Source organism: Cyanistes caeruleus, chromosome 12 (assembly GCF_971803275.1).
Source record: "Cyanistes caeruleus chromosome 12, bCyaCae1.hap1.1, whole genome shotgun sequence".
Lineage (NCBI taxonomy): Eukaryota > Metazoa > Chordata > Aves > Passeriformes > Paridae > Cyanistes > Cyanistes caeruleus.
The window spans coordinates 19,943,288-19,962,499 of record NC_141712.1 but is presented as its reverse complement, the minus strand read 5'-3'; the positions used below and the strand labels follow the sequence as shown (position 1 = coordinate 19,962,499).

At 51.1% G+C, this 19,212-nt stretch overlaps 1 protein-coding gene and 1 long non-coding RNA gene across 6 annotated transcripts in view; one reads left to right on the top strand and one right to left on the bottom strand.

Annotated features, from left to right (window-relative positions):
• Positions 1-2,943, top strand: part of SLC7A5 (solute carrier family 7 member 5) — a 32,029-nt gene extending 29,086 nt beyond the window's left edge. For all 3 annotated transcript variants that reach the window (XM_023934920.2, XM_086848192.1, XM_086848193.1), the window contains one exon: positions 411-2,943. In XM_023934920.2, coding sequence (XP_023790688.2) covers positions 411-466 — 56 coding nt within the window. In that variant the 3' untranslated portion in view covers positions 467-2,943. The remainder of the gene's footprint in view (positions 1-410) is intronic.
• An 11,412-nt stretch (positions 2,944-14,355) lies between these two features.
• LOC147650900 (uncharacterized) overlaps positions 14,356-19,212 on the bottom strand; it is an 8,840-nt gene continuing 3,983 nt past the window's right edge. The window contains exons 2-3 of one of the 3 annotated variants that reach the window (XR_015275485.1): positions 15,499-15,624; positions 14,356-14,582 (exon numbers count right to left, since the gene is read on the bottom strand). This is a non-coding gene — a long non-coding RNA (uncharacterized LOC147650900). The remainder of the gene's footprint in view (positions 14,583-15,498; positions 15,625-19,212) is intronic. The other 2 variants (XR_015275486.1, XR_015275484.1) reach the window with 2 other exon arrangements.

Here is a 19,212-nt window from a genome sequence, read left to right as displayed (position 1 = left end):
CTCTGCCCAGTGTGCAGGACAGGGGGCTTGGGGTGGGCTTGTCCTTCAGAAGAGGCTGGGGGCCCACGTGGCTTTTGGAATTGGAAGCAAGGGTTAGGGATTTTGACTTTGGATTTTCCATGCCCATTCCTGACTCGGTTTTGGCTGCTGACACTCACAGCATCCACAGTCAGCTCCTGTATCATCCTGGAGCAGTGCAGGGCCCTTGCTGCAGGGGCAGAGCTCCCAGGGGGAGGTTTGAATTCTGGGAATGGAGCAGGGAGTCCCATGGAATGGAGCAGGGAGTCCCATGGAATATTTCAAGCCTTCAGTTGCACTTGGACTCAGGGTGGGGAGGACTCAGCCCTTCCCTCCTGGACCCAGATTGCTGCTGGGGGTGATCCCTGACCTTTCCTTTGCTTTCTCCGCAGTCTCTGCCACCGTCCTGTGCCAGAAGCTGATGGAAGTGGTTCCTCAGGAATCCTAGGCAGGAAAAGCAGGGACGCTGAGCTCGAGGAAACGCACAACGTTATTTTGAGATGACACAAGGATCCGACCCCTCACTCCCGAATCCCAGGCGCCGGAGCTGCCTCCTGCTGCCAGCACGGCCCCAGGGCTCTGCCCACCTCCTGCAGCCCCTGCAGCCCCTCAGACCAGCCAGGACAAGTCCTTGGTACGAGCAGCAGCCAGGAGGAGGAATTCCAAAGGGCAATTCCAGAGGGGTGCTGCCTGTGGCCTCTGTGTGTGTGTGAGGGCTGTGCTTGGCTCTGGGCTCCTTTGCTTTGGCTCTGGGATCTGCTGGAGCCTGGTTTGAGCGTTCAGAGTGCCTGGGGGGTTCTGAGCTGCCTTACCTGGCCCAGGGGGGTGGGAAGCAGAGCTTGGCTGCTGTTGGCTCGCTCTCCCAGCTCCCAGCCCCATGGGCAGAGGGACGAGGCAGAGCAGGGTCAGTGGCGTGGGGGCGCCTCACCTGGCTGTCACTGCCTTCCTCCCCCGGGGCCCTGCCACCCTCTGGGCTTGGATCACCACTCTCAGGTCCAAGCCAGCTCCCTGCTGCTGAGTCCCTTCTCCAGGATGCTCTTCCCCACAATGCCCATCCCTGGGAATGAGCACTGAGGGGGGAGTTCCTGCTGGGAAACCCCGGAGCTGCAGCCAGCACGAGGCCAAGTCCTTGGCTTGCTCATTCCATGCTTTTCTGTGCCAGGCTTACATCCAGCATGGGATGAGCAGCTCTGTGCTCTCTCTCCTCATGGCCCTGCTCAGGGAGCCGTGTTTGTCCCTGAACCATCTGCAGAGAGAAGTGAAGGGTGGGGATTGCCCTGGCACATTCCCTGGGGTCTCTCTGTGTGCTGCTGTGTTTCCTCTGGAATGTGCCACAGAGATGGCACCAGCTGGGTCTGGGGTGTGGAGGAGGGAGATGTCCTGGCTGGCTGGGGCCACCTGGGGCTGCTGGAGGTCCTGGAATGGTTGGGTGGGAAGGGACCTCAAAGCTCATCCCATCCCACCCCTGCCATGGGCAGGGACACCTCCCACTGTCCCAGGCTGCTCCAAGCCCTCCAACCTGGCCTTGGGCATTTCCAGGGATCCAGAGGCAGCCAGAGCTGCTCTGGGCACCCCAGGGCCTCCTTCCAATGAAAGTGAGTTCTGCTCTAAGGAGCAGGGTGTGGGACTGATCCTCCTTCCTGCATCAGGTCTGGCTCCATGAGATCCCAGCACCTCCCTCCCGTTCCAGGAGCCATCCCTGAGCACAATCCATGGTCTGCATGTCAAATCCTGGTGGTGCCATCCCATCCCTGAGCACAGCCAGAATTCCTGTAGTTCCCGAGTAGTCAGCGCTGTCCCTCAGGGCCAGGTCGCTTCCTCTGCTCCAAAGTGTCACCTTTTGGAAAGCTGCAGTTTGCTCATCGTGCCTCTGCGCTCTGACATCACTTGGAATTCTGATCTTTTCCCCACTGGAGCTGCTTTGCTGTCTCTGTTGCAGATCTTTGTGCTCGTGCTTTGTGCAGGTGGCTTGGTGAACTATTTCCCTTTTTTTTTTTGTAAACTTGGCCATTGGGAAGCCGGGATGCTCCGGGAGCTGTCGCTTCCCGCTGGATTCTCCTTGTGGCAGAGTTCTTTGGGATGGAGGGGCATTAAGGACACCATGGTACTCACTCAGGCTTTGTCCTGGCGAGTTGTGCAGCGCTCCAGGTTGTGTTGGGGCAGCTCCACGCTCCCACTTTGCCAGCCCCATGTCCTGCTCCGAGAGAGGAGCAGGGGAGACAATCAGCTCTATTCCATGGCAGCTGGGGTGGAGATTCCCAAATCAGCCCAGTGACTGTGGAGATTCCCAATCCAGCTCTCTGGCAGCTGAGTTAATCCATGAAGATTTGCAGCTGATTTGGGAATATCCAGAGGGCAGAACCCAAGGTTTTTGGCCAGTGCAAGGAGTTGGAGCATCTCGGATCCGATGCCTGTGGAGAGGCTTTGGTATAAATAAGGCCTTGAGTCACAAAACTCAGACTTGACTTTTGGCTTCTTCCAGCTGAGATGGTTTTTTGAGTTTTGATGGGAAATCTTGGCTCCTGCTGGAGCTGCTCCATGGAGGGGGGACCCCAGTCTGTCACCTGCCACTCCAGCTGCAGGTTTTGCAGGATTTTTTGGCTGTGAGGTCTCAGGGCAGCTCCTGCAGGGCTTCACTGTGGGGGCTCTCAGTGCCAAAACCCACCAGCAGAATTCCTTGGGATGCAAAGCAAAGGCACTGGAATCTCCAACCCAAAGTCAGCTGGTACCAAGGGCCCTCCACAGAGAGCTCAGGATTGGGGCCAGACCTCCCAAAGGCTGGCCTGGCCACGTTGTCCACCAGGTGATGACCATCACAGTGTCCTCCTGCTGACCCTTTCACACTGCTTTGAAAGAGGAGCTGTCGCACTAAACAATATTTTTTAAGCAATGGATGGATTTGAATTAAATCCTTAACTCGCTTGCTTTGCTTTTCGTGGGTTTCCGTGATTTTCCACTTGCTGCTGAAGATCTGTCTCTTGTACTAACCTGAGCCTCCAGCACTGATCCCACCTTCGTGGGGATCTCCTCAGCATCTCCTTGGCAATACAGGTTTAGGAAGAAACTGATCCAGGTACCAGCACAGAGCCACAAAAAGGCTGAATTTGGTCAGCCACAGCTCACATCTCAAAGTTTCTCTGCCAAAAAGCAGATTTCTTTCACCCTGGAGTCACTGATCCCCCAGAAGTGCCCTCCACCAGGGCTGGAAGAGCTTGGGTTGGTTTTCCCTGGAGGTTTGGGACATCATGAGGGAAGGGATAAAACAATTTCATTTTAGAAAGAAAAGACAAAAAGTAGTTTCTCCAATCATGGAAATGGCTGCCACAGCCTCTGCTCTCCAGCTTTTCCCTTGGATCAGCAACATCTGCCCTTGGCTTTCGCTGTTCTGATGGATTTGGGTATGGAAGAGGGAGAATTCACCCCTGGGAAAGATCTCCTTGCTGCTTGTTTTCCTCAAAAGTGGAGTGAGATGTATCAGGGAGGGCAGGGAGAGCGACAGGGAGTTCTCAGAGTTTCCCATCATTCCCAGCACCGGAGCTGGGATTTTTCCTGTTGTTTCTTTGGAGCCTGTGGTCAGTCACGGAGGGAGATGAACCCTCCCCACAAGGACCCTGCAACCACAGTGACCTAAACGAGGTTCCACAGGAATCTATTCCATTGGCAGCTCCCTGCAGGTACAGCTGCAGCTGTTCTGTCCACGGAATCCAGGTTGGAGAAGACCCTGAAGGTTGGGGAGCCCTTCTGTGGCTGTGCCACAGCGATCCCAGTGCTCCCTGAACTGACCCCAGCTTCCCATTATTGCTCCTCTGCAGGTGTTGGGGAGTTGAGGCTCCCAGGCTGGCAGTTGTTTGGGGTGTTCACGGAATTGCATCCCGCAGGGATTGCTAAACAGAGCAGGAGCTGCTGGCCAGGCACTTCCCTGCCCGTTGGGTTCCTCTTTCTAAATGCACCCTTCCTCCAGCTGGGAGGGGAACTGACCCTGCTCAGCCCTGCAAAAACCAGGGGGATTTATGTCATCCTGATGGGTTTTTAATGATTTTTTTTAAAAAAAAAAAACTTCCTGCAGAATTTGCAGTGTTTTCCACCCCAGACACCATGTTGTGGTAAACAGGCTTTTGTTTGGAACGGTGTTCACGGAGTTCAAAGGGACTCTGGCACAGTTGAACAGACTTTAAAGGCCCTTCAGCTGGATTGAGGCTCCTGGGAAGTGGCTTTGTTGTTGTCCAAGTCCTCTCCCAGTGGGTGGCTCAGGCAAGGGGATGAATCGGGCTCCTCCAGGGGCTGCTCCGTGGTGGGTCTGGGCAGGGCCATTCCCTGCAGAGAGATTCTCAATGGCAGAGTCCTGCTGCAGGGAATCCCAGGGAATGTTTCCACTCAGTCTGGGGAGGTACCTGTGCTCTGGGGCTTTACCAGAAAATGAAATTGCAAAACAAATCCATGAGGAAACTGCCAAACGTTGTCCTTGCACAACGCTGCGGCTGCTTGGGCTGTTCCCATGGGATTCCAGCTTCTCCATCCACTGTGCAGCCTCATGACATGGAATTGGGAAAGGGTTGGAACAGAGCAGCCCCTGGAGCTTGGGAAAGGGCAGCTCTGGCTGTGACCCCAAGGATTGAATCCCAGCCTTGTGCCGGCCCTGGGAGCATCCTGAGCTCTGGGATGAGCCAGAGCCTGCCACGCTTGGCTGCCAAGCAGGGAGATCCCTGCAGGGATATGGGAATGTGTTCCTTATCCCTGCAGGGATGGGAATCTGCTCCTGCAGGGATGGGAATGTGCTCCTTATCCCTGCAGGGATGGGAATGTGCTCCTTATCCCTGCAGGGATGGGAATCTGCTCCTCATCCCTGCAGGGATGGGAATCTGCTCCTGCAGGGATGGGAATGTGTTCCTTATCCTTGCAGGGATGGGAATCTGCTCCTCATCCCTGCAGGAATGGGATCTGCTCCTCATCCCTGCAGGAATGGGAATCTGCTCCCTCATCCTTGCCAGGACATCCCAGGAGACCTGAGGGAAGCTCCAGGGGCTCCTCATTCCAGGTGTTTTTTTGAGGAGTTGCACCCAGGATGAGGTTTGCACACTGGAGCCCTTCCCAGTTGGAGCTGGAGCTGGGTTGGGAATGCTGGGGGGATGCTGCTGGTGCAAGCAAGAGCTCCCAGTTTGATGATGCAGTGTAGGAAACGTGGCTTGGGGTCGGTGATCCTAAAGGGATCCCATATCCAGAGGATTATTCCATGCTTTTCCCCCATTCCTTGCCTGAGAAGGGGTGTTGCTTCCTCCAGCTGTGGAAATAGTAATGAGTAAAAAAGAAAAAAAAAGTATTTTTTTAAACACTGAATTAATTTCTAAACTGCCTAAAAGAGACTTTATAGCTACAGCCGAGTTCTTCCCGAGGGCTCAGCCCGGCGCAGGGACCGTCCCTGATCCCAGCTCTGCCTGCGCTGGCATCAACCTCAGACACGGAAAAATCCCTCTCAGTTCAGAGCCCAGGGAGCTCCCTGTCCCACCAGAATCCTTGGAGAAGGGAGGATTTTGGGTGGTTCAGACCTCGCTCCCACCCTCAGAACAAAGGGAGGGTGACCTTCACTCCTGGTGAAGAATCTGACTTGTCAGAGACACTTTGCTTTGTATTTTTGTTGGTATTTTTTTTTGAACACAAAAAAAAAAAAAAAGGCTCTTAACACACAAGAAAACCTAGACCTGATTTACAATTTTGTTATATTTGGTTGCTTTAAAAAAACAAAACCTGTTTTACTAATTTAAATATTGCTGTAGATGACACTCTATTTATTTGAAAGGGGTAAATAAATATCTTTTAGTCTTAATTCTTCTCCAGTAAGCGCTGTGTATTCCCAATATTTGTGTTCCTGGCAGCGCAGCAATTCCACTGACCCAGGGCTGGGCAGCCAGCAGCTCCTGAATCCAATGGCCTTGGACAACAAGATGTCTCTTGCAATGTATTTTATTTTATTTTATTTTTTTTTGGTAGTATTTCTTGATTCTTTTATGTCTGTGGTTTAACAAATCTGTTCAATGTTTGGGTTGTTCTGTGGTTTGGGTTGTTTTGTTTTGTTTTTTTAACAAAGAAAGCTGAATTACAACACTCCTTGCTGGTCTTTGCCTCGAAATTTATTTATTCTTATTTTTTTTTTCCCCATGATTAACCCAAATCCATCAGCACCTGGGTTTCCAAATATTCCTCTTGCAGCTGGGTTTAGGAGCAATGAGAGCAATGCCTCCATCTCCATCCTCCTTTTTTAAATTCTAATTCATTTTCCTGAGGTTGAAACGAAGAGAATGAGAAATTGGGAGAGCTTTGGGCACGAGGAGGGAGCAGAGGAGGAATATCCCAATCCCCAGGGTGTGTCCACAGTTTCATGCAGCAAAAGGAATGTTCAGCAATAGGAAGGGACCAAGTTTTCATGGGAAAAGCGCTGCAATTCCTCCTCCCTGTCCATTCCAGGCTGGAGAAGGGGAAAGGAGCAGGGCAGGGGTGCTCAGCTCCCAGAGTTTGGTGGAGGATTTGATTTTGGGTTGCAGAGGGCAGAACTCCAAGGTTTTCCTTCCTAAAGCACTGGGGCTGTTCCTTTGGAACACAAACACATCCCAAAGGAAGAAATGAGCAGGAAAAGCTGTGGAGAAATCCCAGGAAAGTGAAATTTCAGTGGTGCCACATGGGCTGAGCAAATGTCACAGATTCCACAGCCAGTTCAGGTGTGACAAGGAGGGAATTCCCAGGGAAAAGGCAATTCCTGGTTTCCTCCTGAGCATTATTTAGGAAGTAACACTGGGAGATGGGATGGAGCTGGAAAGGCACCAGGAGTGAGGGAAAAGTGCCCAAGACAGGGAAACAGGAGGGATGACACATTATGTAGGAAAAATAATTCCATTTCTTGTTTTAAGAGCTCTTCAAGCCCAACATCCCCCTAAACCCAAACCCTGCTACCACATCAGCATTTACCTGGAAATATTTATTTTAAAAGGAGGAATTAGAGGTGGGAAATGGGAATGCAGTTACAGGGATCCTGAGTGTGGAGAGGAGGCTCTCCTGGAGCCTCTCCCAGGCATTACAGGCTCTCAGTGAAGGAATTGGAGTAATCTAGGAAAAAACCATCTCCCAAAGCCAGCAGTGATTCCAAAGAGATCATTCCAGAAGTGACACCTGTGGCCAAAGAAGGAAACCAAGGGAAAGAATAAACTGGCAAATTAAATATAAAACCTCATTAGGACAAATCATTGGGACATTCACTAGTGGGACATGGAGGAGCAGGGCTGGGATGCCTGGAAGGGGCACAGAGGCTGCGAACTCCAGGCCCCAGGATGGATTCAGGTGTGTGCAGCCAGTGCCAGGGCAGATTCCTGGGAGCTGGGAGGTGGAAAATGTGGTTCCAGTACAAGCTGAAGATCCAGGAGAAGCACAGAGGGGTTCCAAGATATAGTGGAGGATCCAAGGGGATCACAGAGCAGGGAGGTCACTCCTCCGCAGGCCATGGAGCTTCCTGCACCTCTATCCTTGGCTTTTCAGCAGGTTTGGGACTCCCTGAGCTTCCCATGGGGTTTGGAAAAGGGAATTATTGTTTGGGAGAGAGGGAACACTGATGCAAGTAGTTAAATAACAGAGGGAGGTCTGCAGAGCTCACCTAGGGATCCTCTCCTGCTTCAACCCACTGGAACACACAGGGCCTGGAAAAGGAGATGGACAGGCTGGCAAAGCCTGGAGAACAAGGAAATTCAAAGCCAGGGAGTGAAATCCCCATGGGTCTGGGCAATCCCCATGGATCTGGGGATGCTGCTCCGTGTCCCTGCCCCAGCTGGGCTGGGTGGGAGCAGGAGAGGACCTGGACACCCAACAAAGGCAGAAGTGTCTGCACACCCTGGGGCAGGGACGAGCTCGGCCCTCCCTGCTCTGTGCACTCCAAACAGCTCACATGGAAGGGTTTGTAACCCTGAGTCCAGGGCAAACCCGGGGTGGGATTCACCTCCTGCTCCAGGCATTCCCTCAAGATCCCATTGTCACATTCCTGGCTGCTGCAGGGCCCTTTGGCTCTCGGCTCCCCCAGCTGACCTTTCCCTGTGCCCTCACAGGATCACGGAATGCTTGGGGTAGGAAATGACCTTAAAGCTCATCTCGTTCCCACTATCCCAAGCCCCTTCCAAGCTGGCCTTGAGCGCTCCCAGGGATGGAGCAGCCACAGCTTCTCTGGGAATCTCCTGCAGAGAACGGATGTGGATCCATCAGCGGTGCCACCGTGGCACAGGAAGCCTCCTGGAGGGCTTTTCCTGGGAAAAGGCTCCTGGAATGGGAGGCACACGTGGCCCCAGCCACGTCCCCAGCTCCGCTCTCGTGGCTGCTGGGCTTTGTCCCGAGGGCTGGAGGTGATGGGAGAGGGCAGGCGTGGGAGCACATCCCTCTGGAAAACACGCAGGGAGCGAGGCTGACATTTTCCCACCCTCAGAACAAACCCAGGATATTTTTCTCCCCAAACCCAGGAGTTCCTGTGTGGGAGGGCTTGGAGAACACAGGGAATGCCACCAAGGAAGGGTGAGCCCTTGGAGCAGCAGGTGGGAACGTCCCAGGACTGGAGGGAATTGCAAAAACCATAAAACTGTTGTTGCTTTGAAGATTTGTGTGGAAGATGAAAGGCCCTAAATGTGTTTGGGTTGGGAAGAAGCCACTGAAGGGTGGGGTGTGACACGGGCCAGGAACAGCTTCAAGGGTGCTCAGATAAATCAAAACAAGGAGCTGACAGGGAATTGTGGCTGGAACTAATAAAGGGATCCTCGGAGGGCAATAAATTCATACAGTGAAAACGAGCTCCAGGTATGAGGGAAATTGGAGAAAAGGAGAATTGATGTTGACAAACTTCCTTGCAGCAAAATAACACCCAGCAACAAAACTGTTCTGTTAATAGTGAGGCAATGGAACTGCCTGAAGGGGATTTTTTACCATTTTTTAAAGGAGTTGCTGATTTTAACCTGAAAAGCCATGAAATAAAGGTGTCTCTCCAGCTGATTTTGCTGGAGATTTATTTTTATTTAATTAATTTATTTTTTAGGTGTCAGAGCTCAGCAGCACAGGATTTTTGGAGAAGTGGGTGGTAGAGATCTTTAACAAAAGGATGTCACCAACCCCCTGATTGCAGACCTTGAAATACAACAGGGATTTTTTACAGATTTCTATAAGGTTTTTTTCCCCCCTCTGCATAATTCCTGAAGATGCAAATTTCCTGCCTGTCTTGGACTACAGTTCTCCCAGCTGGGAATGGATGGCACAGGAAACAGTGGGGGGTGGGCAGGAGGCACCTGGAAATCCATGGAAAACACCGTGCCTCAGTTTCCCCCGCTGAGAAAGGTCTTGCTCATCTTCCCAGAACAGACTGAAAGCTCTGTCCCAATCAGCTGGGGAAATAAATGCTGGAAATTCCCCTGCTCTTCATCCAAGCTGCACAACGGGAAAGATGAACCCGCATTCCGATCCCTCCATCAAATTAGAGACCAGGGAAGCAAGAAATGCCAATTCCTGTTGCCTGAACATCGTTCCTGATTTAATTAATGTGTCCTTCAGCCGCTGTCCTGGGGTGGCCAGACAGGACCTTGTCCCCAAAAACCAGTTTGCAGTCAAGGTTTGCTGGGAAAATGTCCCTGTTGCCTTAGGCCTGTGCAACCCACACCTGTTCCCGGATTTGGGGGAGCTGAATCCAATTATCCAGGTGTGCAAAGAGCTGGGATGGAGCTGGGAAGGCACCAGGAGTGAGGGACAGTGCCCAAGAGATGGGAACAGTCAGGAGGACATATTAGATAGGGAAAAAAAATCATCATTATATATATAATATATAATATATAATATATAATATATAATATATAATATATAATATATAATATATAATATATAATATATAATATATAATATAATAGTGTATAGTGTATAATACATATTATATAATACATGATATATTATGTATATCATATATGATATGATATATTATATATTATTATGTGTCATATGTTGTGTATTATATATTATATTATATATATATTATTATATATATATTCAGTGCTCTTTCCAGCATCTCCTTTTGGAGATGATTCCCTGCCTCTCTCTGCAGCCAGGGCAGTGGCACTGGAATGTCCAGCTGGAGGATCCCACCCTGCTGTCCCAGTTTTTGTGCATGAGCTGCATCATTGTCACCGTGTCCCTCGGGGTGACAGGGACACACTCGGGTGACAGAGCCACCTTGGGATGCGTTTGGCCATGGCCACCTTTCCTCTATCCCAGCATCGTGGAATGGTTGGGGCTGGAGGTTAAAGCTCCAATTCCAGGGGCAGCTCCCACTCCATGTGCCAGCACTGCCAGGGACCTCTCCAGGTCTGTCACAGCAGCAGGTGACAAATCCTGCGGCCTCCAGAGCAGCCTGGAATTATCCCCAACAGGAGTGGCAGGAATCGAGGAGCAGAGCCCTGTGCCACGAGCACATCCTCGGGATGTTGCAATATTCCAGGAGCGTGCTCCACTTCAGAGCCCTTTCCTGGCTGGTTTGGCCAACATCTCCAGGAGCCTGGCTCTGGATTTCAGTGAGGTCATTTCTGCTCTGACTTGCCTGGAAAAGCAGGGGCTGCCCCTCTCTGCTTGTGTAACCTCCTCCCTTGTCCTCCACAGAGCTCCGGAATCAGGTCTGGACACCTCAGGAATTCAGGAGGTCGGTGGTGCAATGATGCCTGTTGGATCTGGGACCAAAAGGGCTCAGCTAAAAGACAAATCAGATGTCTGCAGGGGACGTGTGCCTGTGCCAGGAGCAGCGTGGGGGTGAAGCTCCTGCTCAGTCTCTGGGATTTCAGCCCTGCCAGGCTTTGTGTGCTGGAGAATATTCCAAACACACCTGGGGCCTGGGAGAGTCTGAACAAAATTCCTGCTGGAAAGGCACCAGGGCAAAAGTTACTCTTGCTGGTCACAATTTTTCTCTTGAGGAGGAACATTTGGGGATGGAAAAATCCTTTTGTGCCCTTGTTTATGTTTGTTTTCTTCACGTAGCTCTAATACTTCATAGAAAAAACAGAAGTCTGGTATTACCTGGTGGCTCTAAGATCAGCAGCCCCTGGAATCTTTCCAAGGAGGATGAAGCCGAAGGTTTTGGGGTTGTCTCAGCTTTTCCTGCATGTTTGGAGGCAGCTGAAACCTTAAATGATATTCCTGCAGGAATTGCAGGGCTGAGAATGCTGGGCTGAGCTCCCTGCTGGTGACTGCAGTCTCCTGTCTGTCTGTCTGTCCACAGCCTTGCTCCTGCTAAATGGGATTTATCCCCGTGCCAGCACTGGGTTCGCATTAGGGGAAAAAAAGAATCCTAATCCACATGGACAAAGTTGCCTGAAATAGGCTTTGGAGAGAGGCACTGGCTCCCCACAACGTAAAGAGTTTAAGCTCTCACATGATGGCTCAGGTTGGGCAATTACTGCAGGAACCAGCTCTGGACACCCATTCCCAGGGGAGAGCAGGAGCTTCTGTCAGCTCCAGAGTCCTTTCACAGCCAGAGGGAATAATGGCTTCAAAATAAAAATCCCAGCTCACAGAAGAAAGTCACTTAAAGCCACAATAATCCCAGTCTATGCCAGACCCTCTGAAAAATAAAAAACTACTCTTGGTGGTCACAATTTTTTCTTGAGGAGGAACATTTGGGGATGGAAAAAAATCTTTTTGTCTCCTTGTTTACATTTGTTTTCTTCATGTACATCTAATATTTTCTAGAAAAATGAGAAGCCTGGTATTACCTAGTTAGAAATCCTACAAGCCTCAAACCATTCTCTCTTTATCTTCCATATTTAATTAAAATTAACAGAAATTGCAGCAAAATTAGCCTTTTCCTAGTACCCCATGGAATTTCTGAGCAGGTGCTATCACTGCTGAGCAAAGGTTAAGCAGGTTTTTGTCTGTCTTGTTCATGAAACCAAATCTGAGAGAAGCTCCTGTATCCAAGGCAAACAAGATAAACCCATAAATCCTGCAAAATATTCTCTCTGGGATTTGCTTCTCGCTGTGTGGGCCAAATACCATCTGGATTTCTCTCCTGCCCTCCACACACTGAAATCAGCCTGAAAAAGCACTTTTGACACCCTCCTCACTCTGGCCACGGGCTTGCAACACCCTCAGGGACTGATGCAAGATCCTGCCAAGGGCTGTTGTGTCATTAAAAACAGCAGGAATCAGTTGGCTCTGCCCTGTTTTCCCCTAAAAATTGCAGATTTTTATCCCTTTCCTTCTTTTTTTTTATTTTATTTTATTTTTTTGGAGGAAAGGGACTTCCAGCCACGAGGCTGCTGAGTGCAGAGCTGTCTCAGGCATGGGAAGTTGTGCTGAAGAAGAAGATTCCCTCAGGACCAGGATTTATGGCAACTTTTGGATTTTCCCAGCTGCCTGTTGTGGCCTGCACTCCACTGGGAAAAAGGCTCCAGCCTGGAGCCTTTGGATGCTGCAGCTCTGTTGATTCATGCAGGGGATTAGGCAGGGAAGGATGCTTTCATTTGATTTTCCTTGGCTTTATTAAATGAATTCCAGCTTTTCTGTGGAGCTGCACGCTGCTTTGTGTGCCACAGCCTCGCAGGCGCCAGGCCTGATCCTGATCAGTGAGGGCTGATCTGCTCCATCCTTATTCCCAAAATCCTGTGGGGATGGGGATCCATCCCCCTGATGGATATGGGGGAGACTCTGAGAACACAACGAGGACAAAATGGATCTCAGGGGTGGGACAGAAACAGGGCTTGGGAAGAGATGTGGGGTTGGAGACAAAGAGGAAAATTGGCCTGGAGTGAAAAAGAGATTTGATCCCAGAACCAGGAAAAGGGAGCTCAGGAGGAGATTCCCTGCTGGGTGCGTGGTTTGGTGGTGGGTGGGAGGAGGAAATCCCCGTGCACAGAACCCCAAAGGAGTGATGGGAATCACAACCTTTGGATTGCAGCACCTTGGGAAGCGCAAGGCTCTGGATGCAGCTGCTCAAAGGCCAACCCAGACCGCCTGCAGCACCTGGGTGAAGCTGCCGTGTTTTACCTGGGGCTGACGGGATTTGTGAGGGTGCAGGCAGAGCTTTGGCTGTTCCTGACTCACTGCCTCTCCCCAGTGAAGATCCCTGGCCTGTTCAAACCCCGCTGCCCTCCAGCTGCAGGGGATAAAGGTGAGGGATTTGGGAGGAATGAGCCCAGCACCAGCCCGTGCCTGCCTCCAGCTGAGCCCTTCTCCAGGCAAGTCTGTGCCTGGACAGAGCTGCAGCCTCTGCTCACTGCTGCTCTGCACCTCAGAGCATCACTGCTTCGTGTTTTTGTGGGATATTCACAAATTCCCACTCATTAAACCCTCCTGGAGGTTCTCCAATGGATGTCCCACACCAGTGCCATATGGAAGGGCTCATTGCCCTGTGTGGGCTCTGCAGCTTTTTGACTTCATGATGTCCTGAGATATCCAAACTTTTCCCTGGAATGGCATCCACCAGTGCCATGAGTGAGCAGGAGGTGCCTGTCCATGAAAGCAGAGGGCAGTGGGCAGCTTTGTGCACAAACACATTCCCGGTGTCCTCCTCTTCCAGGGCCAGTCCTGGACTCAGGGAAATTATAGGGAAAAGCAATTGTATAAAATCCAGGGGTTGGACTTCAATGGTCCTTCTGGATTGCCTCCAACTCAGGACATGCTGGGACTCTTCCATGGGAATATAACCCACCACTCCTGCTGGCTGCTGTGGGGACAGCCTGGGAGAGAGGAAAAACCCCTCATGGACACCCTGCAGCACACCAACCCCAGGGACTCAGCCACTATCTCACTCCCAATCCCAACTCCAACCCCAATCCCAATCCCTCCAGGGCTGCTCCTCCCCAGAATGTGCCGTTTTACCCCGTGGGAAGAGTGAAGCTGTGCCAGGTGCCAGCAGCCACCATAGAAACCCCATTTGCACTCCAAGCAATGCCAGGCAGAGCTGCCCAGCTGGGAGCTGAGTAAATATTGGTTTTCCATTGGGATCTAATTCCCAGCTCCCTCATCAGCAGGATGGATGGGGTGGGGTGGGTCAGGTTGTTGTTCACGTGGTCATGGTGGAACTCCTGCTTTCCGTGCAGGCAGCCCAGAAAGCCCAGAAAGCCCAGAAGGCCCAGAAAGCCCAGAAAGCCCAGAAGGCCCAGAAAGCCCAGAAAGCCCAGAAAGCCCAGGAAGCCCAGAAAGCCCAGAAAGCCCAGCTGTGACGTGCCCCTGACACCTGGGGCTGGCCTTCCTGGGTGACTCTGACTTTTCTAGGAACAGAAATGACACCTCAGGTCAGGAAACCAAGGTGGTTATTTTCAGAGAGAACAGGATGGAAACACTTAACTGCAGGTTAAAATTAGACCTTTTATTCAAAAACTGAGTCAGTGATAGAGAGATATAGGAAAATCGTCTGTTACATCATGTCTGTAAAAACACCGTGAGACATGTTCAGGAGTGGATGTGATGTCATCTTTTAAAATCTAAATTTGCTGGAGTTTGAATCCACCCGGCCAGTTGTGCAGGAGCAGTGTTAGGAGGAGGTGGGGGGGTTGTGGATGACACTCCGTGTTCTGCTGGAAGGAAAAACAAAGATTTATTTACATTTCACGGTCCTTAAATTGCCACCCATCCCTAGAGGTTCTGCTGAGACTTTGGGGGTTCACAGGGAAGAGTGAGAAAGAGGAAATTCAGTGTAATTTTAACCATGGGGAAGAGCTCTGCCGTGTCTCCTGTACTGACCCCACCACACAGCTCCTCCTCCTGCAGGTCAAACCCCCATTCCTTCACAAGAGAGTGGTTAACACACCCACTTCTACCTTTTTAAACCGCTGAGAATGAACAAATATTTTCTTTCCTTTTGCAAAACCACAAGGAATCTTGCCAGGGTTATCGTTTCCTGAGGGCAATTGCTGAGCAAGATAAGAGATGTAAGGAGTTATCTTCACTGAGGGGCTCAGGGAACCAGACTGAACTGGAGCAGAACTCACCAGATCCTCCCAGGGCTTTGCTGGGATAATAAATCCTTATTGAGTGCCTTGAGAGCAGCAGGTGGGGCAGGAAATCCACAATCTGATCCCAAAGGCTGTCACAGCACTGCCAGGAAAAGCAATGCCAAGCGCTTGTGGAAAAACCTACTCAGCCATCAGGTCAGGGTCAGTGGGTTTTTGTGGAGATAAAGCAGAATTAATGTAATCAATGCCCTGTTGTCAGGGCTGAGGGAGGTGAAAATCAAACACTGAGGGTCAAGCCCTGTCCTTTACCTCCCCAGCTGTGAAATCTGGGCATGGCAGGACAGGGAGAAATGACCCAGATCCATTCTTCTCACAGAACAGGTTGATTCCCTCCAACCTTCTTTGATAAAGGCTTAGACACAGCTCTGAAAATGCCACAGTCAGTCTCTTCTCATGTCTCACTCTGCTGGAACTCAGTGATTTCTCTGTGATTTTTAAGTTAAACTTCTTTTTATAATATATAAGGAATCCTCCTTACCCTCCCTGCCATGAGATCGCTTCCCCTGAACACAGGTCAGCCACTGAGCCCAGGTTCCCAAGGCTCCCTCAGGAAGTGATGGAGGAAAACTGGAGTTGGAGAACACCTGGATGAGGGCATTTTTTCCTGGAATGCAACAAAAAGTGGGACACTAAACCCTGCCCCAGCCTGGCTGTTTTTTCTGATTTCATCTGCCCCCAGCATTTCCTTCCCCATCAAAGGGAAACATCTCTAAAATGTTCTCAGCCCCGTGAGGAAGGGTTTGTGCTGGGAACTGAGTGTTGGCTGTAAGGTAACTGCATGTCATCACAGTATTTAAAGTTATTTTTAAGTGAATTTGTATCTGCTTTCAGATTCTGTTCTCATCTATGAGGGCAAACAGTGCTGAGAACCACGGCCAGTCCTCTGCAGCACCCACTGCAGGCTCTGCTCTGGAGATGCTGTATCCCAAAAAACAACCCTGGGCTCTCTGGAGATGCTGTATCCCAAAAAACAACCCTGGACTCTTTGGAGATGCTGTATCCCAAAAAACAACCCTGGGCTCTCCGGAGATGCTGTATCCCAAAAAACAACCCTGGGCTCTCTGGAGATGCTGTATTCCAAAAATCAGCCCTGGGCTCTCTGGAGATGCTGTATCCCAAAAATCAGCCCTGGGCTGTGCAGGCACCTCATGGCAGAGGAGGTGTCCCAGAATGTGCTTGGACACGTTCTCAGCAAAAACATGAGATTAATCATGGAAGTGCTTTCTCCACTGCTGAATTCCTGAGAATGTCCTGAAGCTGGAGAAAGTGAAATACAAAGGATTTCTCCATCTGAACATGCTTTGCTCACTGGAGAACACTTCCTTGCTGATGTCCTGGAGTTGGGATATCGGCATCCCTGAATCTGGGGCTGTGTCTGGAGCTGGGATATCCGCATCCCTGAGTGCAGGGCTGTGTCTGGAGCTGGGATATCCCCATCCCTGAATCTGGGGCTGTGTCTGGAGCTGGGATATCAGCATCCCTGAGTGCAGGGCTGTGTCTGGAGCTGGGATATCGGCATCCCTGAGTGCAGGGCTGTGTCTGGAGCTGGGATATCCCCATCCCTGAATCTGGGGCTGTGTCTGGAGCTGGGATATCGGCATCCCTGAATCTGGGGCTGTGTCTGGAGCTGGGATATCCCCATCCCTGAGAGCAGGGCTGTGTCTGGAGCCGGGATATCCGCATCCCTGAGAGCAGGGCTGTGTCTGGAGCCGGGATATCGGCATCCCTGAGAGCAGGGCTGTGTCTGGAGCCGGGATATCGGCATCCCTGAATCTGGGGCTGTGCTTGGGGCTGGGATATCCCCATCCCTGAATCTGGGGCTGTGTCTGGAGCTGGGATATCCCCATCCCTGAATCTGGGGCTGTGTCTGGAGCTGGGATATCCCCATCCCTGAGTGCAGGGCTGTGTCTGGAGCCGGGATATCGGCATCCCTGAGTGCAGGGCTGTGTCTGGAGCCGGGATATCCCTATCCCTGAGAGCAGGGCTGTGTCTGGAGCCGGGATATCCCCATCCCTGAGTGCAGGGCTGTGTCTGGAGCCGGGATATCCCCATCCCTGAGTGCAGGGCTGTGTCTGGAGCCGGGATATCGGCATCCCTGAATCTGGGGCTGTGCTTGGGGCTGGGATATCCGCATCCCTGAGTGCAGGACTGTGTCTGGAGCCGGGATATCCGCATCCCTGAATGCCAAGCGCTGCTCGGAGCTGATGCAAGGCCGGGGCGGGTGTTGCAGCAGCAGCAGCAGCGGGGCTGCACTGGCGCTGACACCTCGTGGGGCTCCGCAGCCACTGCAGCCTGACTCCACTCCAGCCCGGGTTGCATCAGACTCCGAATATAAATGTTGGTGAGGAAAAATGCTCCTTTGCATAAGTGCAGGGGATTTTAAGGTATTTTTTGGCTGCTTTGCTCTCTGAGCAATATAATCTCACTGGCCAGGACTCGCTTCTCACTTCTCACCCCTGAATTCCCGGGGTTTCCTTTTACTCCATTTCTCTCAGGTTCACCCAATCATTTCTTTAGAAATCTCAAAGTGGGTTCAGAGATGTGGGGTTGAGCCCCAAATTGTGCCCCTGGACCTACAAAGCCTTGACCCCAGATGAGCCAGGGACCTGTGTAATGACAAAGCATTTGAAGGGCTGGGTCAACTTGGGACATAAATGAGTGGAAAAATATCAAAACTTGTTCATCAACAAATTGGGAACAGAGCAAAACAAGGCTGCTGACAGGTAAGGAAAAGCAGTTTCAGCCGGTGTCAGCTGGATCCATCCTGATATTGTGAGCCCTGCTTGCCCAGGAAGATTAAGCATCTCTAAAGAAGCTTAGGTAGCCTAATTAATGGTTCACCAGCCTAATTAATGAAGCTCCAGGACAGACATAAAGACAGTCTAAGATTTGTGCTTTCTCATCACCGCTGTGGTGCTGGCACACGGCAGGAGCAGATTGATGGGGGTCAGCGTCCTGGAAAATGTGACAAGAGCTGGGCAGAGCCTTTGGGAGCAGCTGCTGGAGCTTTTCAATCAGGAGCAGCTTCGGTTCTGGGCTGGTAAATCCCGTCCCAGCTCAGTGACACCACGGACACACCCAAAATGTCCCCACAAAACTGCTCTGATGGAACAACAGCACCAAAGGCCAGGTCCTGCTGCAATCCCTGGTGTCTCATGCAGGGAAATTTGGCTGCTCCACAAGCAAATTTGGCTGGAATAGCTTGGAAACAGCCGAAGAGCCTCCTGTGCTTACTCAGATGTGCTGGGATTGAGTCACCAGAGCCTTTCCCTGAAGGGAATTTCGGGATTTGGGTGCTTTTGAAGGTGGGGATAAACCAGTGAACAATGGGAGCAGAATCCTCTCGTGTGGCAGCTGCTCCTGGTGAACAGCTGAAATAATTCCACAACTCTGGCACGGAAGGTGCTCCATGCAGGATCCCAGCACAGCCAGCATTCCCTCAGCATCCTCAGAGACAGGGTCTGCTTTGTACAAATCAGAAATTCTCTATTTCCCCCAATCCATAACCAGTTCAAATCAGAGCACAGAGAGAGGGGAGACTCAGGCTCCTTTGCTCTGACATTCTTATTTATTTGCTCCAATTTTCCTCTCAAAAGGTGCAGAAACCCCAAGGAAATCCTATTGGAATGGCAAAAGTAAGGGCTTTCACAGCTTCACAGGGAATTTTTGGCCTCAAGCCTGGCACTTTGCTGATGGATTTAGATGGATGTCCCTTGGGACGTGTATCTGAATACAGCCACACTTTGTACTTCCCTCAAGGGAAGCCTCTGCCTTCCTTGGCTTCCTCTGTTCTCGAGATATTAAAGCACCGATTTCCAAACAGAAAATCCAGGAAGCCAATTCAATGGCTGGGAGATTTTATCAGCTCCTGGTTATAAATGAGCCTTGAATGGAGCAGCAGCCACCTGCCAGCTCTCAATGCAGCTCCAGGTTCTCCCGGTGTAAGCAGGGAATGAGGGGCCTCTGCTGGACTGTCAGCACAGCCGGGAGAAAAAACAAGAATTCCCAAGTTTTTTTTCGAAGTGAGCCCTGGTTATGGACGTAGTTTTGTCTCTCAGAAGGATTTGCCTTCGGAGATAATCAACTCTGGCTGTGACCAGAGCCTGGAGGGCACATTTTGGGTGGATTCCTCCCTATTTTATCTGTGTGGAGGACAAAAATTGCAGCCTAAACCTGGAGACCGAAGGTTATT